This window comes from Sorghum bicolor, chromosome 1 (assembly GCF_000003195.3).
Source record: "Sorghum bicolor cultivar BTx623 chromosome 1, Sorghum_bicolor_NCBIv3, whole genome shotgun sequence".
In the NCBI taxonomy this organism is placed as follows: domain Eukaryota; kingdom Viridiplantae; phylum Streptophyta; class Magnoliopsida; order Poales; family Poaceae; genus Sorghum; species Sorghum bicolor.
In genome coordinates, this window is record NC_012870.2 from 26232077 (window position 1) to 26246743 (window position 14667).

Below are 14667 nucleotides of genomic sequence, written 5' to 3' on the forward strand. Positions count from 1 at the left end.
TGGGGAAGGTTAACCAGCGTCACTGTTTGTTGTCTTCTCCCACTTTTAACAGGACGATCAGCAGTATCACCGATCCGACTCCCATGACTCCTAAAGGGCTCGGTAACCCTCTACAGGAGCAGCCATGCTGTCAGCCATCCCTCAAGGATGAGATGGACCAGCTTCAACAGGGTCGGGACTGTGGCTTCACCATTCAATAGAGGAAATCTACTCATATAAATACCTGTCTCCCCTTGAGGCTATAAAAGGGGAGCCAGGGCTCACAACTAAGTGAAGGTTCACAAGGTTCATACACACACACGGTCACCACACTCACTCGCAGAGTTGCCACCAGTGCTCTGTCCACCACAAAGCCGAGACTTGGAACCTAGCCCTCCCTCGCAATTTGCTTGTACTCCCCTACTACAAGCACCTTTGGGTGCAAGGCAATACAGACCCCCGATCTCACTGGACGTAGGGCATTCTCGGCCCGAACCAGTATAAATTCTTTGTGTTCCACTTGCATCACCATCCGAGCTTAGGAAGTCACGGATACTTATACTCGTTTGTGTCTAGACCACGAGTCTAGACGCCGACACTATCCATGCATACCATAAGGTGAGGGGTCTATATCTTATGCTCAAAGAGTCTGAGAATGATGACGCCTGTCGTAGACGCTTTGCTTTGATGTTGGCTTTGTATGATCCTATACATGTGGGCAATTGATGGGAAAGGAATGTTATGTACTCTCAATAGGTATTTATGTTGATAACTTTGGCGCCAGCTGGATAATGAAGCAAGTGACGACATAATTTTTTTATGGGGGTATTGCAATTTGCTTTTATACTATAGTTTTCTTCAAGAAAATTAAAATTGTTGTTTGCTTAAGAGGTTATGACCCAAATTGGTACAAAGAATGGTTGGGCCAGGCGGGCACACGACATGGCTCAAGTTCCACCTCTAGCCCCTTTCCACTAAAAAAAGAAGAAGAAGAATGACTCTATTTCCAGAGGTGGCAAATAACACTAAGCACCTTTAGAAATAACATTCCTCGATGGCAGATATCATGAAAATGGAGGACATTTTTAGATGTTGATTTGCTGGGAGGTCCGAAACTATTTTAAGGGTGACTTTTATCTCATTGTGGCAAAGAAAAACTAGTCATCTCAAAAAAAAATTACAGTAGTGTGGGTAATATGAGTATTAATATTACATCAGGATTGGCATGGACCATCGCTCTAGAGGAGCGAAGTTGCGTTGCTCTCAGGGGTGCAAATGCGCCTCCCCCCTCCCCCAAAAAAATTCAAAAATAGTATTATTGGTTAAAATTTCATCATATATACACCCTTATAATCCATCTTTATACAACCACAAGGCAAGTGTATCCCTCTCTAATTTGCTCTAGCTTCGCCACTGTCGCTCTATACGTGCCAGAATTAAGTTCAGAGTATATATACATACCCCACACTACTATTTTATAATAAAATCTTACTCCAAGAAAATACTCCGCACATACCTGCCAAACATTTGTTTTTGTACCGATTCGCTGTTCTTGTGAATCACTTGTTTAGCCGCAGGAGGATACCGGATGTTATCATTATTAGGCCTTGTTTAGTTCATCTAAAAACAAAAAAAAAGATTTTCTATCATATTGAATCTTGCAGCACATACATGAAGCATTAAATATAGACGAAAATAAAAAATTTTATACAGTTTACCTATAAATCGTGAGATGAATTTTTTAAATTTAATTAGTCAGACAAGACAATAATTATCAAATAAAAATAGAAATACTACTTCCACTTCCAAGAAAGCACATTCCAGTTCAAAAAAAAAAAGCACATTCCGACGCGGCAACCCGAAACGGATATTGCAGCTGTTCGGTTTCCTTCGCTTGACCCGCCGCCGCCGCCAATCGGCCACTCCCTGACAGCCGGGTCACAATGTCACACACACATCGCCTCGTCATACGCTCGAGCCATCGAAACACACGCGGCACCGCCTCATCATTTTCAGACAGTGGATGGATTGTCACGCTTTGCAGCGAACAACCCTGCACATGAAAAGGTGTTCTATATAGAAATACAAGAACTTTTCGCAAAATACTTTTGAATTTGAAGCAAAATTAAGTATTAAGATAGAAGGTACTATGTAATGCAACAAATAATCTTAGAATCATCTAGTTAATTCCTAAAAGTGTACTATGAATTAACACTTATTTCCATCATCCAAATTGAATTCATTTCAGCCTTTTCTTAAATTATTAAACTTGTCTAATTTAAGCCAAGTTTTACAGAAAAAATGTTTAAAATTTCAATATTTGTTTTAGAGAAGTTTATTTCAAGACAAACCTAAAATGTGTAGGTTTAACTAAAAGAAACATTGAAGGTAAAAAAACATTTGCAATACGATACAGGAATATTATGTCAAGGAAATACATAAGTATTAGCAAAACCATTGGTATGAAGTGATCTAGTTGACAGTTGTGGTTCATCAATTGAGTACAAGATGTGATAGTGTATACTCTCTCAGTGCTATTGAAAGTGTCGTTTTTTATTTTAGACTTCTTGTTAGACCATTCATCTTATTCGATTTTTTAATAAAAATAATAAAATAAATAAATTATTATTAAAGTATCTCTAAATAAATCATAAGAAGATAAATAATATTTATACAATATTTTTGAATAAGATGAATTATCAAATAAGAAGTGTAAAAGTAAAAAACGTCATTTGAGATTGAGGGAGTAATTTAGAAGTAACATTTTTCCGCTAAAAAAATAAAGAAACAAAATCAAGCAAGTAAAGAAGCTGTTTCGGACTCGGCCACGAGTCAGGTGACACTCTGTGGTTGTCACGTCGCGGGGTCGCGTTCCCAAAAGTTTGGGGGATGGGGAAAACGCGTCAAAGGATTTCCGAGTCCATGACGCGGCAGCATGTCATAGCGGTTACGGACAGGCTGTGTGATCTTTCCCTGTAGGGCAGTACACTACGCGTTGCCTTCGTTTAGGCAGCAGAGGTACAGTTGGGTTCCTTAGGAGCCGAAGCAAAGCATTGGTCAGCACCGCCGTACAAAGTCGGCAAAAAACAAACAGCTTCGCTTTAAGGGCTTGTTTAGTTCACACCAAAATCCAAAAAGTTTTCAACATTCTCCGTCACATCGAATCTTGCGGCACATGTATGAACCACTAATAGGCCTTGTTTAGTTCACCCTGAAATCCAAAAAGTTTTCAAGATTTTTCTTCACATCGAATCTTGCGGCACATGCATGAAGCATTAAATATAGACGAAAACAAAAACTAATTACACAGTATGTCTGTAAATCAAGAGACGAATCTTTTGATCCTAGTTAGCTCATGATTGGACAATATTTGTCAAATAAAAATGAAAGTGGTACAGTAGCGAAATCCGAAATTTTTTTGAACTAAACAAGGCTTAAATATAAACAAAAACAAAAACTAATTACACAGTTTGTCTGTAAATCATGAGACCAATCTTTTGATCCTAGTTAATCTATGATTAGACAATATTTGCCACAAACAAATTAACGAAAATATTACAGTAGCGAAATCCAAAATCTTTTCGCATCTAAACAAGACCTTAGTGCACCAAAAACCAAAAACTTTTTAAGATTTCTCGTCACATCGAATCTTGCGGCATACGCATGAAGCACTAAATATAGTTAAAAACAAAAACTAATTACACAGTTGCCTGTAAATCGCAAGATAAATCTTTTGAGCCTACTTAGTCCATAATTGGATAATATTTACCACAAATAAACGAAAATATTACCGTGGCCAAAAAAATTTTCATTTTGCCAACTGAAGAAGGTCTAAGTTTATCAATCGTAGTATTTTTCTCTCACAACAAATTAGTTAATAATACTTTCTACTATAATTTATCAAGAGGACGCGCCACGCCGCCGTGGAGATGCGCCGGTCGCGCTGCCGTCGACCTAACTCGTTATAATATATACAGTAAGTACGTAATAATATATAATGTGTAGGCATACGGATAAGGCTGCGACGTCTGAATGGCACGCGCGTGGCGGCCGCGTTTTGCCACGGGTGCCTGTCGTATCATATGTCGATCGCTACTCGACGGCGCTGGCCAAGGAGCCGCCGTAAATAGTAGATAGCCACGTGGACGTGCACGAGATGTTCACACTTGGGTCAGTGTCGTGTATCCAGGTCTCTCCCATCCATTACAAGCAGCACATTCATTTTTTTTAAAAAAAAATCACATTCAGTCTTTGGGGAACATATACAGGAGTCCTAAGGCCATGTTTAGTTCTAAAAAAATTTACAAAATTTTTCAGATTCTCCGTCACATCGAATCTTTAGACGTATGTATGGAGTATTAAATATATACGAAAATAAAAACTAATTGTATAGTTTGGTCGAAATTGACGAAACGAATCTTTTGAGCCTAGTCCATGATCGGACAATATTTGTTAAATATAAATAAAAATTTTACTATTTCTATTTTGCAAATTTTTTTAGAATAAACAAGGCGCTAGTACCCAAACCGTGTCGCACCGCCAGCGCCTCTCACAGCTCCACCTTTGACATGCCGCGGCTCACCATGTTTTTTTGTTTATTTTCACGCCAAAAATTGCCACAAGGGCTTTGTTTTGATCCAAAAACTTTTTGGATTTTGACACTGTAGCACTTTCATTTTTATTTGATAAATATTATCTAATCATAGAGTAACTGGGCTTAAAAGATTCGTTTCGTGATTTACAGATAAACTGTGCAATTAGTTATCTTTTTTATCTATATTTAATGTTTCATAAATATGCCGTAAGATTCGATGTGATGGGGAGTCTTATAAAATTTTGGATTTTTAGGTACATGTAAACCAGGCCTAGACCAATGATATCAGCACCACATTTTTTAAACCGACGGAAGTTAAAGTCCTGTCATCGATGTCATTCCAAATATTTTCTTGTTGGATTAGACTTTGAAGTTGCACGGTCGTGTAGTTACTTTGGTGTTAACAAAACATCGTCGGCGAAGAGGTCTCGCGACGGCAAAATGAGCAAATTACAGCTCGCTGGCCGGTTGCCGGCCATGGACGTGCTCGCCACAACCTCATGCCGTCCGTACGCACGTCATCGTCCTCGCGTACTAGGCCACAGCCCGCCGGCCGGCGATGGCCACGCAGACGACACCGGTGCACGTACGTAGACAGCAGCCTGGCAACAGCGCGCGTGCAGCCGGTGCAGGTGTAGCTGATCTGTTGAAGCTATTAACTATTTAGTAGTGTTTTTTTTATAATAAATTAATAAATAATATTTTTAGACATAACTTTTCAACAAATCAACGGCTCCTTCTGTAACCGGAAAGTTAGCCGAGTCGCTCCGTAGACGTTCAAGTCGAACGGCGGGGCAACCCTCGAAACGGAAGCGACACCACTAAATCATGAGGGTTCACTAAATTTCGATTAGCATTTCTATCTCTTATTGGACAGCCCATGCATTCCTTTCTCTTTTCAGACAATACAGGTATTTCTTTCTTTTGAGTCACTCACATTACTTCACTTCTCTTTCTCTTTCGAGACATTTCATTCCCTTTTCACTTCTCTTGCTGGATCACATGGGCTGTAACATTTTTTTTCTTTTTTTAAAGAACCATGTGCACATAACTTATAAAACTAAATTAGAAAGCATAACTTCCACGAATAACTTAATAGTGATAACTAACTTAGCAGTGCTTTGACATTCTCTTTTAGATTTCATCAGCCTTAACTTAGATAATGTAACTTTAATGAATAACTTAACATTGCTAACTTAGTGCTGCTCTCACATTCTATTTTAGGGTTCATGTGTTTTTTTATTTTATTTTCAGAAAACTAATCATTCGGGACATGATAAGAGGGTTATAAAGGGTAGGGGGCGAAATAAAGTAACTTTTACAACTTATACTACACAGTAAAATCAATAATATGATGATGCAACCTTGCAAAAACCAAGATAAACGCTTTTATAACTTCTGCAGCGATAATCTCAACATCTCCATAACTATGACATTGAGCATATTTGTTTATTCAACGGCAAGATAAATAGATAATAAGAGTTGGTTTAAATATTTTGTTTAAAAAAATAGATACACAGTTTAGAAATGATAACATTTTGAAATAAATATTTTGTTTTTTAAAACCTGACATATGTCAGAGCAAGGGAGGGAGTGAGCTCTATGATTCGTATGCACGGTGTGGAAGTGAAAAGCATGAACATCATTTGCTCGAAACGAATACAATGAACGACCGTAGAAGTGGATTCGGGGAACGGAAGTTAGCACAATAATCAGAGTTGGTTTAACATGACCTCTCTGTCATCTTCAACTCTACAAATTTCGCCAAAGTTCAGCTGGAATTATCTCGCTCCTTCAGAATTCACAAAGTTTTACATTATCTTTTTAAAAAAATCACAAAGCTCTCTATAACTTTCCTTGCAGCTTCCTTGAACCAACGTCCTCGCGGTTACGTTATTTCGATGGAACAGCTAATAAACTCACGGCCACGGCTAAGCAACGGGGAAACGGCTTGGCGCCTGCACAAAAACGGAAGGAAACACACTTGGCCCCCAAAATAGCTTCCTGGCAGCTTCCTCCACCGCCTCGTTGTTAGCAGCATATAAACACTGCTACGCACCCTGGTGCTTCCATCTTCCTCTTCCAGATTACCCGCAGCTGTTTCCGCATAATCTGTCAGCAGCACTTGATCAACCGTTTCCGTATAAACTGTCAGCACTTGTTGGCATCAAGAAACCCTCGCAATTCACAGGCCTCCCATTGTCTCTCCTTCCTTTTTTTTCCCAATTTCAATCGGAGTTTCACCTTGTCTCAATCGGTGGAGGCTCGTCTTCATTCTTCTGCACAAATAATGGAGTGCGCCGACTACCTGATCGAGGTGGGTACAATGGCGACGGCGGCGGACCCGCTGCGGTGGACCAAGCAGTGGAGGAAGGCCGCCAACGTCATCCGGACGTGCCACAGGCTGGCCCGCCTCACTCTCACCCGCGCCATCCTGTGCCGGACCGGCTCCTACGTCGAAATCAAGATCCACGACGAGGCCGACGGCGCCGCCGGCACGTCCGACGCGGCGCCGGCGGAGTTCTCTGTCGCCGCGGATGACGAGGGCTTCAGGCACCTGGTCAAGGACAAGCGCCACGACTGCTTCCGCCGCCTGGGCGGCGCCGCCGGGATCGCGTCCGCGCTGGCGTCCGGCGCGGAGACCGGCATCCGCGGCGACGACGGCGACGTGCGGCGCCGCCGGGAGGCATTCGGCGGGAACACGTACCCGCGGCGGAAGCCCAAGGGGTTCTGGACCCACGTGTGGGACGCGCTCAGCGACGTCTTCCTCCTGGTGCTGCTCGTCTGCGCCGCCGTCTCGCTCGGCTTCGGCATCAAGGAGCACGGCCTCAGGGACGGCTGGTACGACGGCGTCAGCATCTTCCTCGCCGTCTTCCTCGTCGCCGCGGTTTCCGCGGTCAGCAACCACGGCCAGGCCAGGCGATTCGACAGGCTCGCCAACGAGTCCGACAACATCGCCGTCAACGTCGTGCGTGGCGGCAGGAGGCAGGAGTTCTCCATCTTCGACGTCGTCGTGGGCGACGTCGTGGTGCTCAATATCGGCGACGTCGTCCCCGCCGACGGCGTCTTCTTGCAGGGCCACGCGCTGCAGGTGGACGAGTCCAGCATGACCGGCGAGCCGCACCCTGTTGACGTCGACGCCGACAAGTCCCCCTTCCTCGCGTCCGGCGTCAAGGTCATCGACGGATACGGCCACATGCTCGTCACCGCCGTCGGCACGGACACCGCCTGGGGCGAGATGATGGGCAGCATCACCAGGGAGAAGACCGAGCCAACGCCGCTCCAGGAGCGCCTCGAGGGCCTCACCTCCAGCATCGGCAAGGTCGGGATCGCCGTCGCGGTGCTCGTCTTCGCCGTGCTCACCGCGCGCCACTTCACGGGCAGCACCAGGGACGAGCAGGGCAAGCCGACGTTCGACAGGCAGCACGTCACCTTCAACAGCGTCTTCACCGCGCTCGTCGGCATCTTCCAGCAGGCCATCACCATCATCGTGGTGGCCATTCCCGAGGGCCTCCCGCTCGCGGTGACGCTGACGCTCGCCTTCTCCATGAAGAGGATGGTCAAGGAGCACGCGCTGGTGCGCACGCTGTCGGCGTGCGAGACCATGGGCTCCGTGACCGCCATCTGCACCGACAAGACGGGCACTCTCACGCTGAACCAGATGAAGGTGACGGAGTTCTGGGTCGGCACCGACCGACCCAAGGCGGCAGTCGCCGGCGCCGTCGTCAGCTTGCTGCGCCAGGGAGCAGGGCTCAACACCACCGGAAGCGTGTACAAGCCGGACAACGCCTCGCCGCCGGAGATATCGGGCAGCCCGACGGAGAAGGCCCTGCTGTCTTGGGCCGTGGCGGACCTCGGCATGGACGCCGACGCGCTGAAGCGGAGCTGCAAGGTGTTGCACGTCGAGGCGTTCAACTCCGACAAGAAGCGCAGCGGCGTGATGATCAGGGACAACGCGACCGGCGAGGTGATCGCGCACTGGAAAGGCGCCGCGGAGATGGTTTTGGCGAGCTGCTCAGCGTATGTCGGTTCAGACGGCGCGGCACGCGAACTCGACGCGGGGAAGAGGAGGAAGCTCGAAGAGATCATCAGTGAGATGGCGGCCGCCAGCCTCCGGTGTATCGCCTTCGCCTACAAGCAGGTCGACGGCGAGCACTCAAAGATCGACGACGAAGGGCTGACACTGCTCGGCTTCGTCGGCCTCAAGGACCCCTGCCGGCCAGAGGTCAGGACTGCCATTGAGGCCTGCACCAAGGCTGGCGTCGCGGTGAAGATGGTCACGGGCGACAATGTCCTCACGGCCCGTGCCATCGCCATGGAGTGCGGAATCATCTCGAACAGCGACCGTGACGCCATCGTGATCGAGGGGCAAGAGTTCCGCGCCATGTCGCCGGAGGAGCAGCTGGAGATGGTGGACCGCATCCGCGTCATGGCGCGGTCTCTGCCCATGGACAAGCTGGTGCTGGTGCAGCGCCTGAAGCAGAAGGGCCACGTGGTCGCGGTCACCGGCGACGGGACCAACGACGCGCCGGCGCTCAAGGAGGCGGACGTGGGCCTGTCCATGGGCATCCAGGGCACGGAGGTCGCCAAGGAGAGCTCCGACATCGTGATCATGAACGACAACTTCGACACGGTGGTGACGGCCACCAGGTGGGGCCGCTGCGTCTTCAACAACATCCAGAAGTTCATCCAGTTCCAGCTCACCGTCAACGTCGCCGCGCTCATCATCAACTTCGTGTCGGCGGTGACCTCCGGCAAGATGCCGCTGTCGACCGTGCAGCTGCTGTGGGTGAACCTGATCATGGACACCATGGGCGCGCTGGCGCTGGCGACGGACACGCCCACCAAGGCGCTCATGCGCCGCCCGCCCATCGGCCGCACGGCGCCGCTCATCAGCAACGCCATGTGGCGCAACCTCGCCGCGCAGGCGGCGTTCCAGGTCGCCGTCCTCCTGGCGCTGCAGTACCGCGGCCGGGAGATCTTCGGCGTCGGCGACAAGGCCAACGGCACCATGATCTTCAACGCCTTCGTGCTGTGCCAGGTGTTCAACGAGTTCAACGCGCGGGAGATCGAGCGGAGGAACGTCTTCGCCGGCGTGCTCCGCAACAAGATGTTCCTGGGGATCATCGCCGTGACCATCGCCATGCAGGTGATCATGGTGGAGCTGCTCACGAGGTTCGCCGGCACACAGAGGCTTGGTTTGGGCCAGTGGGGTGTCTGTGTCGCCATTGCCGCGGTGTCGTGGCCCATTGGGTGGGCCGTCAAGTACATCCCCGTCCCTGACAGGCCGCTAAGTGAGATCTTAGCAACCAGGAGGAAATTGTTCTGAGCATTATTATCTAGGATGAGGACACAATTTGAAATCATTTATTAGGTTATTATTTTTATTGTAAAAAATACAGTTCAATGAGTTAATGGATTTTTTATATGCTCATCTACTGCCTGCTGTATTAGTAGTTGGTCAAAGTTAATTCTCAAAGCCTGAAGCTTATTATTACGTTAATTCGAGAAAATCGAATTTAAGTACCCTCCTACATGCTAATCAGTGCTATTTATGCTAATGGCAAAACTTTGATGCCCGGCTAAGAAAAGAGATGTCGACGATTCCATGATATGCAAACCAAACTAGGATATCAAAGTTAATTGTACATCTTTTATTGTGATATGATAAATATAGAGTCTGGTACCGGATCCGGCAAAGGAGCTGGCGGAGCAGCAGCAAACGGCATTGCAAGGAGGAGCGTTTTGGCCACTTTATGGAGCCGGAACCATTTTCATGTACGGAAACGAAGCCGCAAAAGGTGGCTTTTCAAGATGGTGATGGTTGAACCATGGATCAAACCATTTAAACCGTGGTTAATCCGTTTTAAGAGCACTCTCAATGCAGAAACCATCGTGATTTCTATAGACATTAATTGCAGTGTCACCTAAGCATTTTGCTGATGTGGCAATGTAGTTATTGAAGAGAGAGAGTAAAAATCATAGAAACTGAGTCTAAGTTAGAAACCATGTCTACACAAAATCCAAGACATGAAGTGATATGATTGGCTAAGAATGGAGAGAGAATGAATGTGGTTGGTTATAAAAATATTCTATAGAAACTATCCATTGGACCATAGTTTCTATATATATAGTATCTATAAAAATTAATGAGTATAGAAACTATATTGGGAGTGTCCTAAGTTGTCTTCTTGCCTCGCTGCCCGGATGGATACCGTGGATCGACCCATCAATTGATAAGCTTCCTTCTTTTTGAAAAATCTGGAGGGGTTTTTAAACCCCTGCAGTAAATTATTTATTGAAAAGGATAAAAAAACATGAACCAGTTCAGGTACAATTACAACAGAGATAAAAAAAGAAGAACAAGCAGGCGCACCAGCACAGCACAAGCACAGGTGGTGGCAGCTTAAGGGACAAAGAAGGAGTTACAAAAAATTAAAAGCAAAATAAACTGCATTAAGCAGCAATCAGTTGCAGGGTTTGAATCCATTGCTCGAGGTTGTGATGTTGCCCTTGTTGAACTCTGAAAAGGAGCAGCTTGAGTTCCTTGAAGAAAGCTCTTCCACAGAGATCATAATTGAACCCAATTCCTCTAAAAATTAATTCATTCCTCGCAGTCCATATCGTCCAAGACATGAGAATAATTGTTTCCATGAAAAATGGGGGGTTGATCTGTGCTTTTAAAACCATGATCATATCTTCGATGCTTGTGTTCAGAGGGATATCTAGGCCAATCATGTTCCAGCACATTCTTGCAAAGTCACAATCTAGAAACAAATGCTGAGCTGTTTCTTCAACCAGAAAGCTACAAAGAGCACAGGTATAAGAGCTGAGCACCATATTTTTTCTTTTTAGGATGTTCTTCGTATTTAATCTGTCCTTTAAAAGAAGCCAAATGAATACTCTATGCTTTGGCTGAGTTCTGTTTCTCCAGATCCATTTGTAAATAATATGTCCATTGTTTGAGCCTATCAACATTCTGTAGATTCTATTTGATGAATATGACCCTGTTGTCCCACCAGTGAACCACTTATCTTGTTCATCATTAGGAGAAATACTCTGAATATCTTCCAAGAGAGACTCTAGCTGACTGAAAGCCTGCTCTGACAGGGGCAGATGGACCAAAGTGGTAAGATCTGAAGCTTCAACTGCTTTGGTGGCAGACAAATGTTTGTTTCTAGCAAAGGAGAACATTTCAGGGTATCTCTCAACTATTGGAGTATCTAACCAAGGGTCATACCAAAAAAGGATTGTTGAGCCATTATTGAAGATGGGCTTTGCTATTTCTTTGAATTTTGGCAACAGCTTGAGTATGTCTCTCCACCAGAAGAAGCCTTTAACAATGTGACTTGGCAGCTTGTTGTTGGAGTAGTGTTTTTCCCAAACCAAATGTACCCAAGGTAAGTTGTATTTGTTGAAAAACTTGTGCAGATTCTTAATAATGAGAGCCTTGTTTTGCTTTTCTAAATCAATAACTCCCAACCCACCTTGATCCTTGGGTACACAGATAATATTCCAGGCTGCCTTAGGGGAGCCTTTTTCATTGATGGAGGAACCTCTCCAGAGACAATGTTTTCTGAACTTGTCAATCTGTTTAATCACTGCTTTTGGAAGAATAATGGAGCACATGAAAAAGGTTGGCATAGCAGATAAGACAGCATTGACCATCTCAAGCCTACCAGCTTGGTTCAGAAATGGGGAGATGAAAGCCAGCTTCTTTTCACATTTGCTTATCATGGGCATGAAGTCTTGAAATCTTGGTCTTGAAATGCATAATGGAAGCCCAAGATAAGAAAAAGGGAGGGAGCCAATTGAGCACCCAAAAGTACCAGCCAGAATGGTTGTCTTATCAGTAGGAACATTAACACGCACCATCATTGATTTGCTGAAATTAACTCTTAGGTCAGTTGAAAGAGAGAAGCTGTTTAAGAGAGACTTCAGAAAGAAAAGTTGTCTAGGGTATCCCTCAGTGATTATCAGGGTATCATCAGCATATTGGATTACTGGAAAGTCATTGGTGCACCTGGTTGGAATGGGAAGGTTGAGCAGGCCTGAATCCTTAGCTGAGTTGATCATGGACTGAAGAAAGTCTACAGCCAAGACAAAGAGAAGGGGGGAGAGAGGGTCACCTTGTCTGACACCCCTCTTGCAATGAAATCTTTTACCTGGGGATCCATTCAATAGAACTGAAGAAGTGCCAGAGCTAAGGATAGCTTCCATCCATTCAATCCATCTACTTCCAAACCCTTTAGCCCTCATTAAAGTTAGCATAGCCTGATGCTCAATTTTGTCAAAAGCTTTCTCAAAGTCTAGCTTGATGATAACAATCTCTTTTTTTGAATGGTGGCAAAGGTGTATATACTCATAGGCCCAAGCAACACAATCTTGAATTGTCCTTTTTCTAATGAACCCATATTGATTGTTGTGAATCAGGGTGGTGATCAAAGGCTAAAGCCTGTTGGCCAGCAGCTTAGTGATTAACTTCACAGATGAGTTTAGCAGAGAAATTGGTCTGAACTCATTAACCCTTCTAGCAACTTCTACCTTGGGGATCAGGGTGATAAAAGAGGAGTTGATGCTGGATAGGCAGACATTATGGTTGTAGAAATCCCTACAGAGGTCATAGAAGTCAAATTTGATCACTGGCCAGCATTTCTTTAAGAATTCATTGTTGAAGCCATCAGGACCAGGAGATTTGTCATTGGGCAAAGCTTTAATTATATTATCAATCTCCTCATGCTGAAAAGGGTTTTCTAGAGAGTGAAGTCTAGAGCTTGGTTGAATGAAGAGAGTAGGGTCAACCTGAAATCCTTGAAACTCTGATGTCCCTAGTCTTTCCTTAAAATCTTTCCATAAAATAGCTTCTTTCTGCCTATGATCAAGTGCAATTGAACCATCTGAGGATTCCAACTCAGTGATGAGGCTTTTCCTGAACTTTATGGTGGCATTGTTGTGAAAAAACTTAGTTCTAGCATCACCCAAAGTTGCCCATTTTATGGTACCCCTTTGTTTCCAGTAGACCCTTTGCTGCTCCAGAAGGGTAACCAAGTGTCTTCTCAACTCCTTGAAGTTCCATTCATGAATACTAAGATCCCTGAACTCTTCAAAGTGCTCTAACATCTGTAGGACTAGTCTGGAATTTGCAATAGTTGTGTGAAGACCAGTTTTAGATGCTTGCCACTCTTTGAGTTTTTTTCTAAGAATTTTGAATTTGGCAATCATTACCTTAGCCTTATCAAGGTTGCTGTTTAGAGGAGTTTGCCAAGCTGAATTCAAGATTTGAGGGAACTGTTCATCCAACAACCAATAGTTCTCAAATCTAAAAATCTTTGCTCTAGGGATTCTTGTTGAAATTGTAATAAGACAGGGGGTGTGATCTGAAGGTAGCATATCTAAAGCTTTGACTGGATAAGCTTCCTTCTCGATCAGCCAAACGGACTCCTAGGACAAGCAGCGCGTGCACTAGCCACACACGTTGTAGCATCCCTCGGCTTCGTAACAGACTAACAGATAGGCAGCCAAGGAGACTCGTTGGGCGTCGTCGTCGACTTCCTCCTCGTGGCTGGTTGGTCACGACAGGAGACTAGTGGAGGCTGATGCGGTGGGGCTAGGTAGTAGCAGGCTAGGTGGCGGCCAGCGGCTAGGAGAGAGAGAGGCAGGGGATATAGGCGAGCGGCACCGGCACAGCCATGGCACGGCATGTCACATGCGCCCACACACCGCACCCTCGTGTGACCCCAACACCAAGCGCCACCGGTGGTACCCTGGCTCCAGCAAGAAACAGTTCGAACCCCCTACGTACATGTTTTTCTCTTCTTTGTCGTGCTGTGTATTCTCGCCATTGTTTGGCTCGTTCAATCTCGTGCAAGTTCAAAGGACGCCAGGACACCGGCGCTGCAGGTACAAGAGTGCAGAGTGGGTCGAACCACTCGACCCAAGGGTTCGAGTGCTTCCGAGCCATTGACTCTATCTGACGTTATGGATCAGAAATGGGGTTTATTTCGGTCATTTTTTGGGTCGGGTCGATGAACCTATGGGCCGAACCGAACCACCCCATGTATAGTGGCTTTCATAGGAGAGGCTCTGGATTGGAT

General features: G+C 45.6%; 1 protein-coding gene across 1 annotated transcript; it reads left to right on the forward strand.

Annotated features, from left to right (window-relative positions):
• LOC8064910 (calcium-transporting ATPase 7, plasma membrane-type) lies at positions 6560-10011 on the forward strand. The gene has a single exon (XM_002464571.2). It carries the CDS (start codon positions 6864-6866, stop codon positions 9900-9902), a length of 3039 nt encoding a protein of 1012 aa, XP_002464616.1. The 5' UTR covers positions 6560-6863; the 3' UTR covers positions 9903-10011.

Excerpts from the sequence above, each read along its gene's own strand:
- LOC8064910 (XM_002464571.2), top strand. The coding sequence starts at position 6,864 with ATGGAGTGCGCCGACTACCTGATCGAGGTGGGTACAATGGCGACGGCG.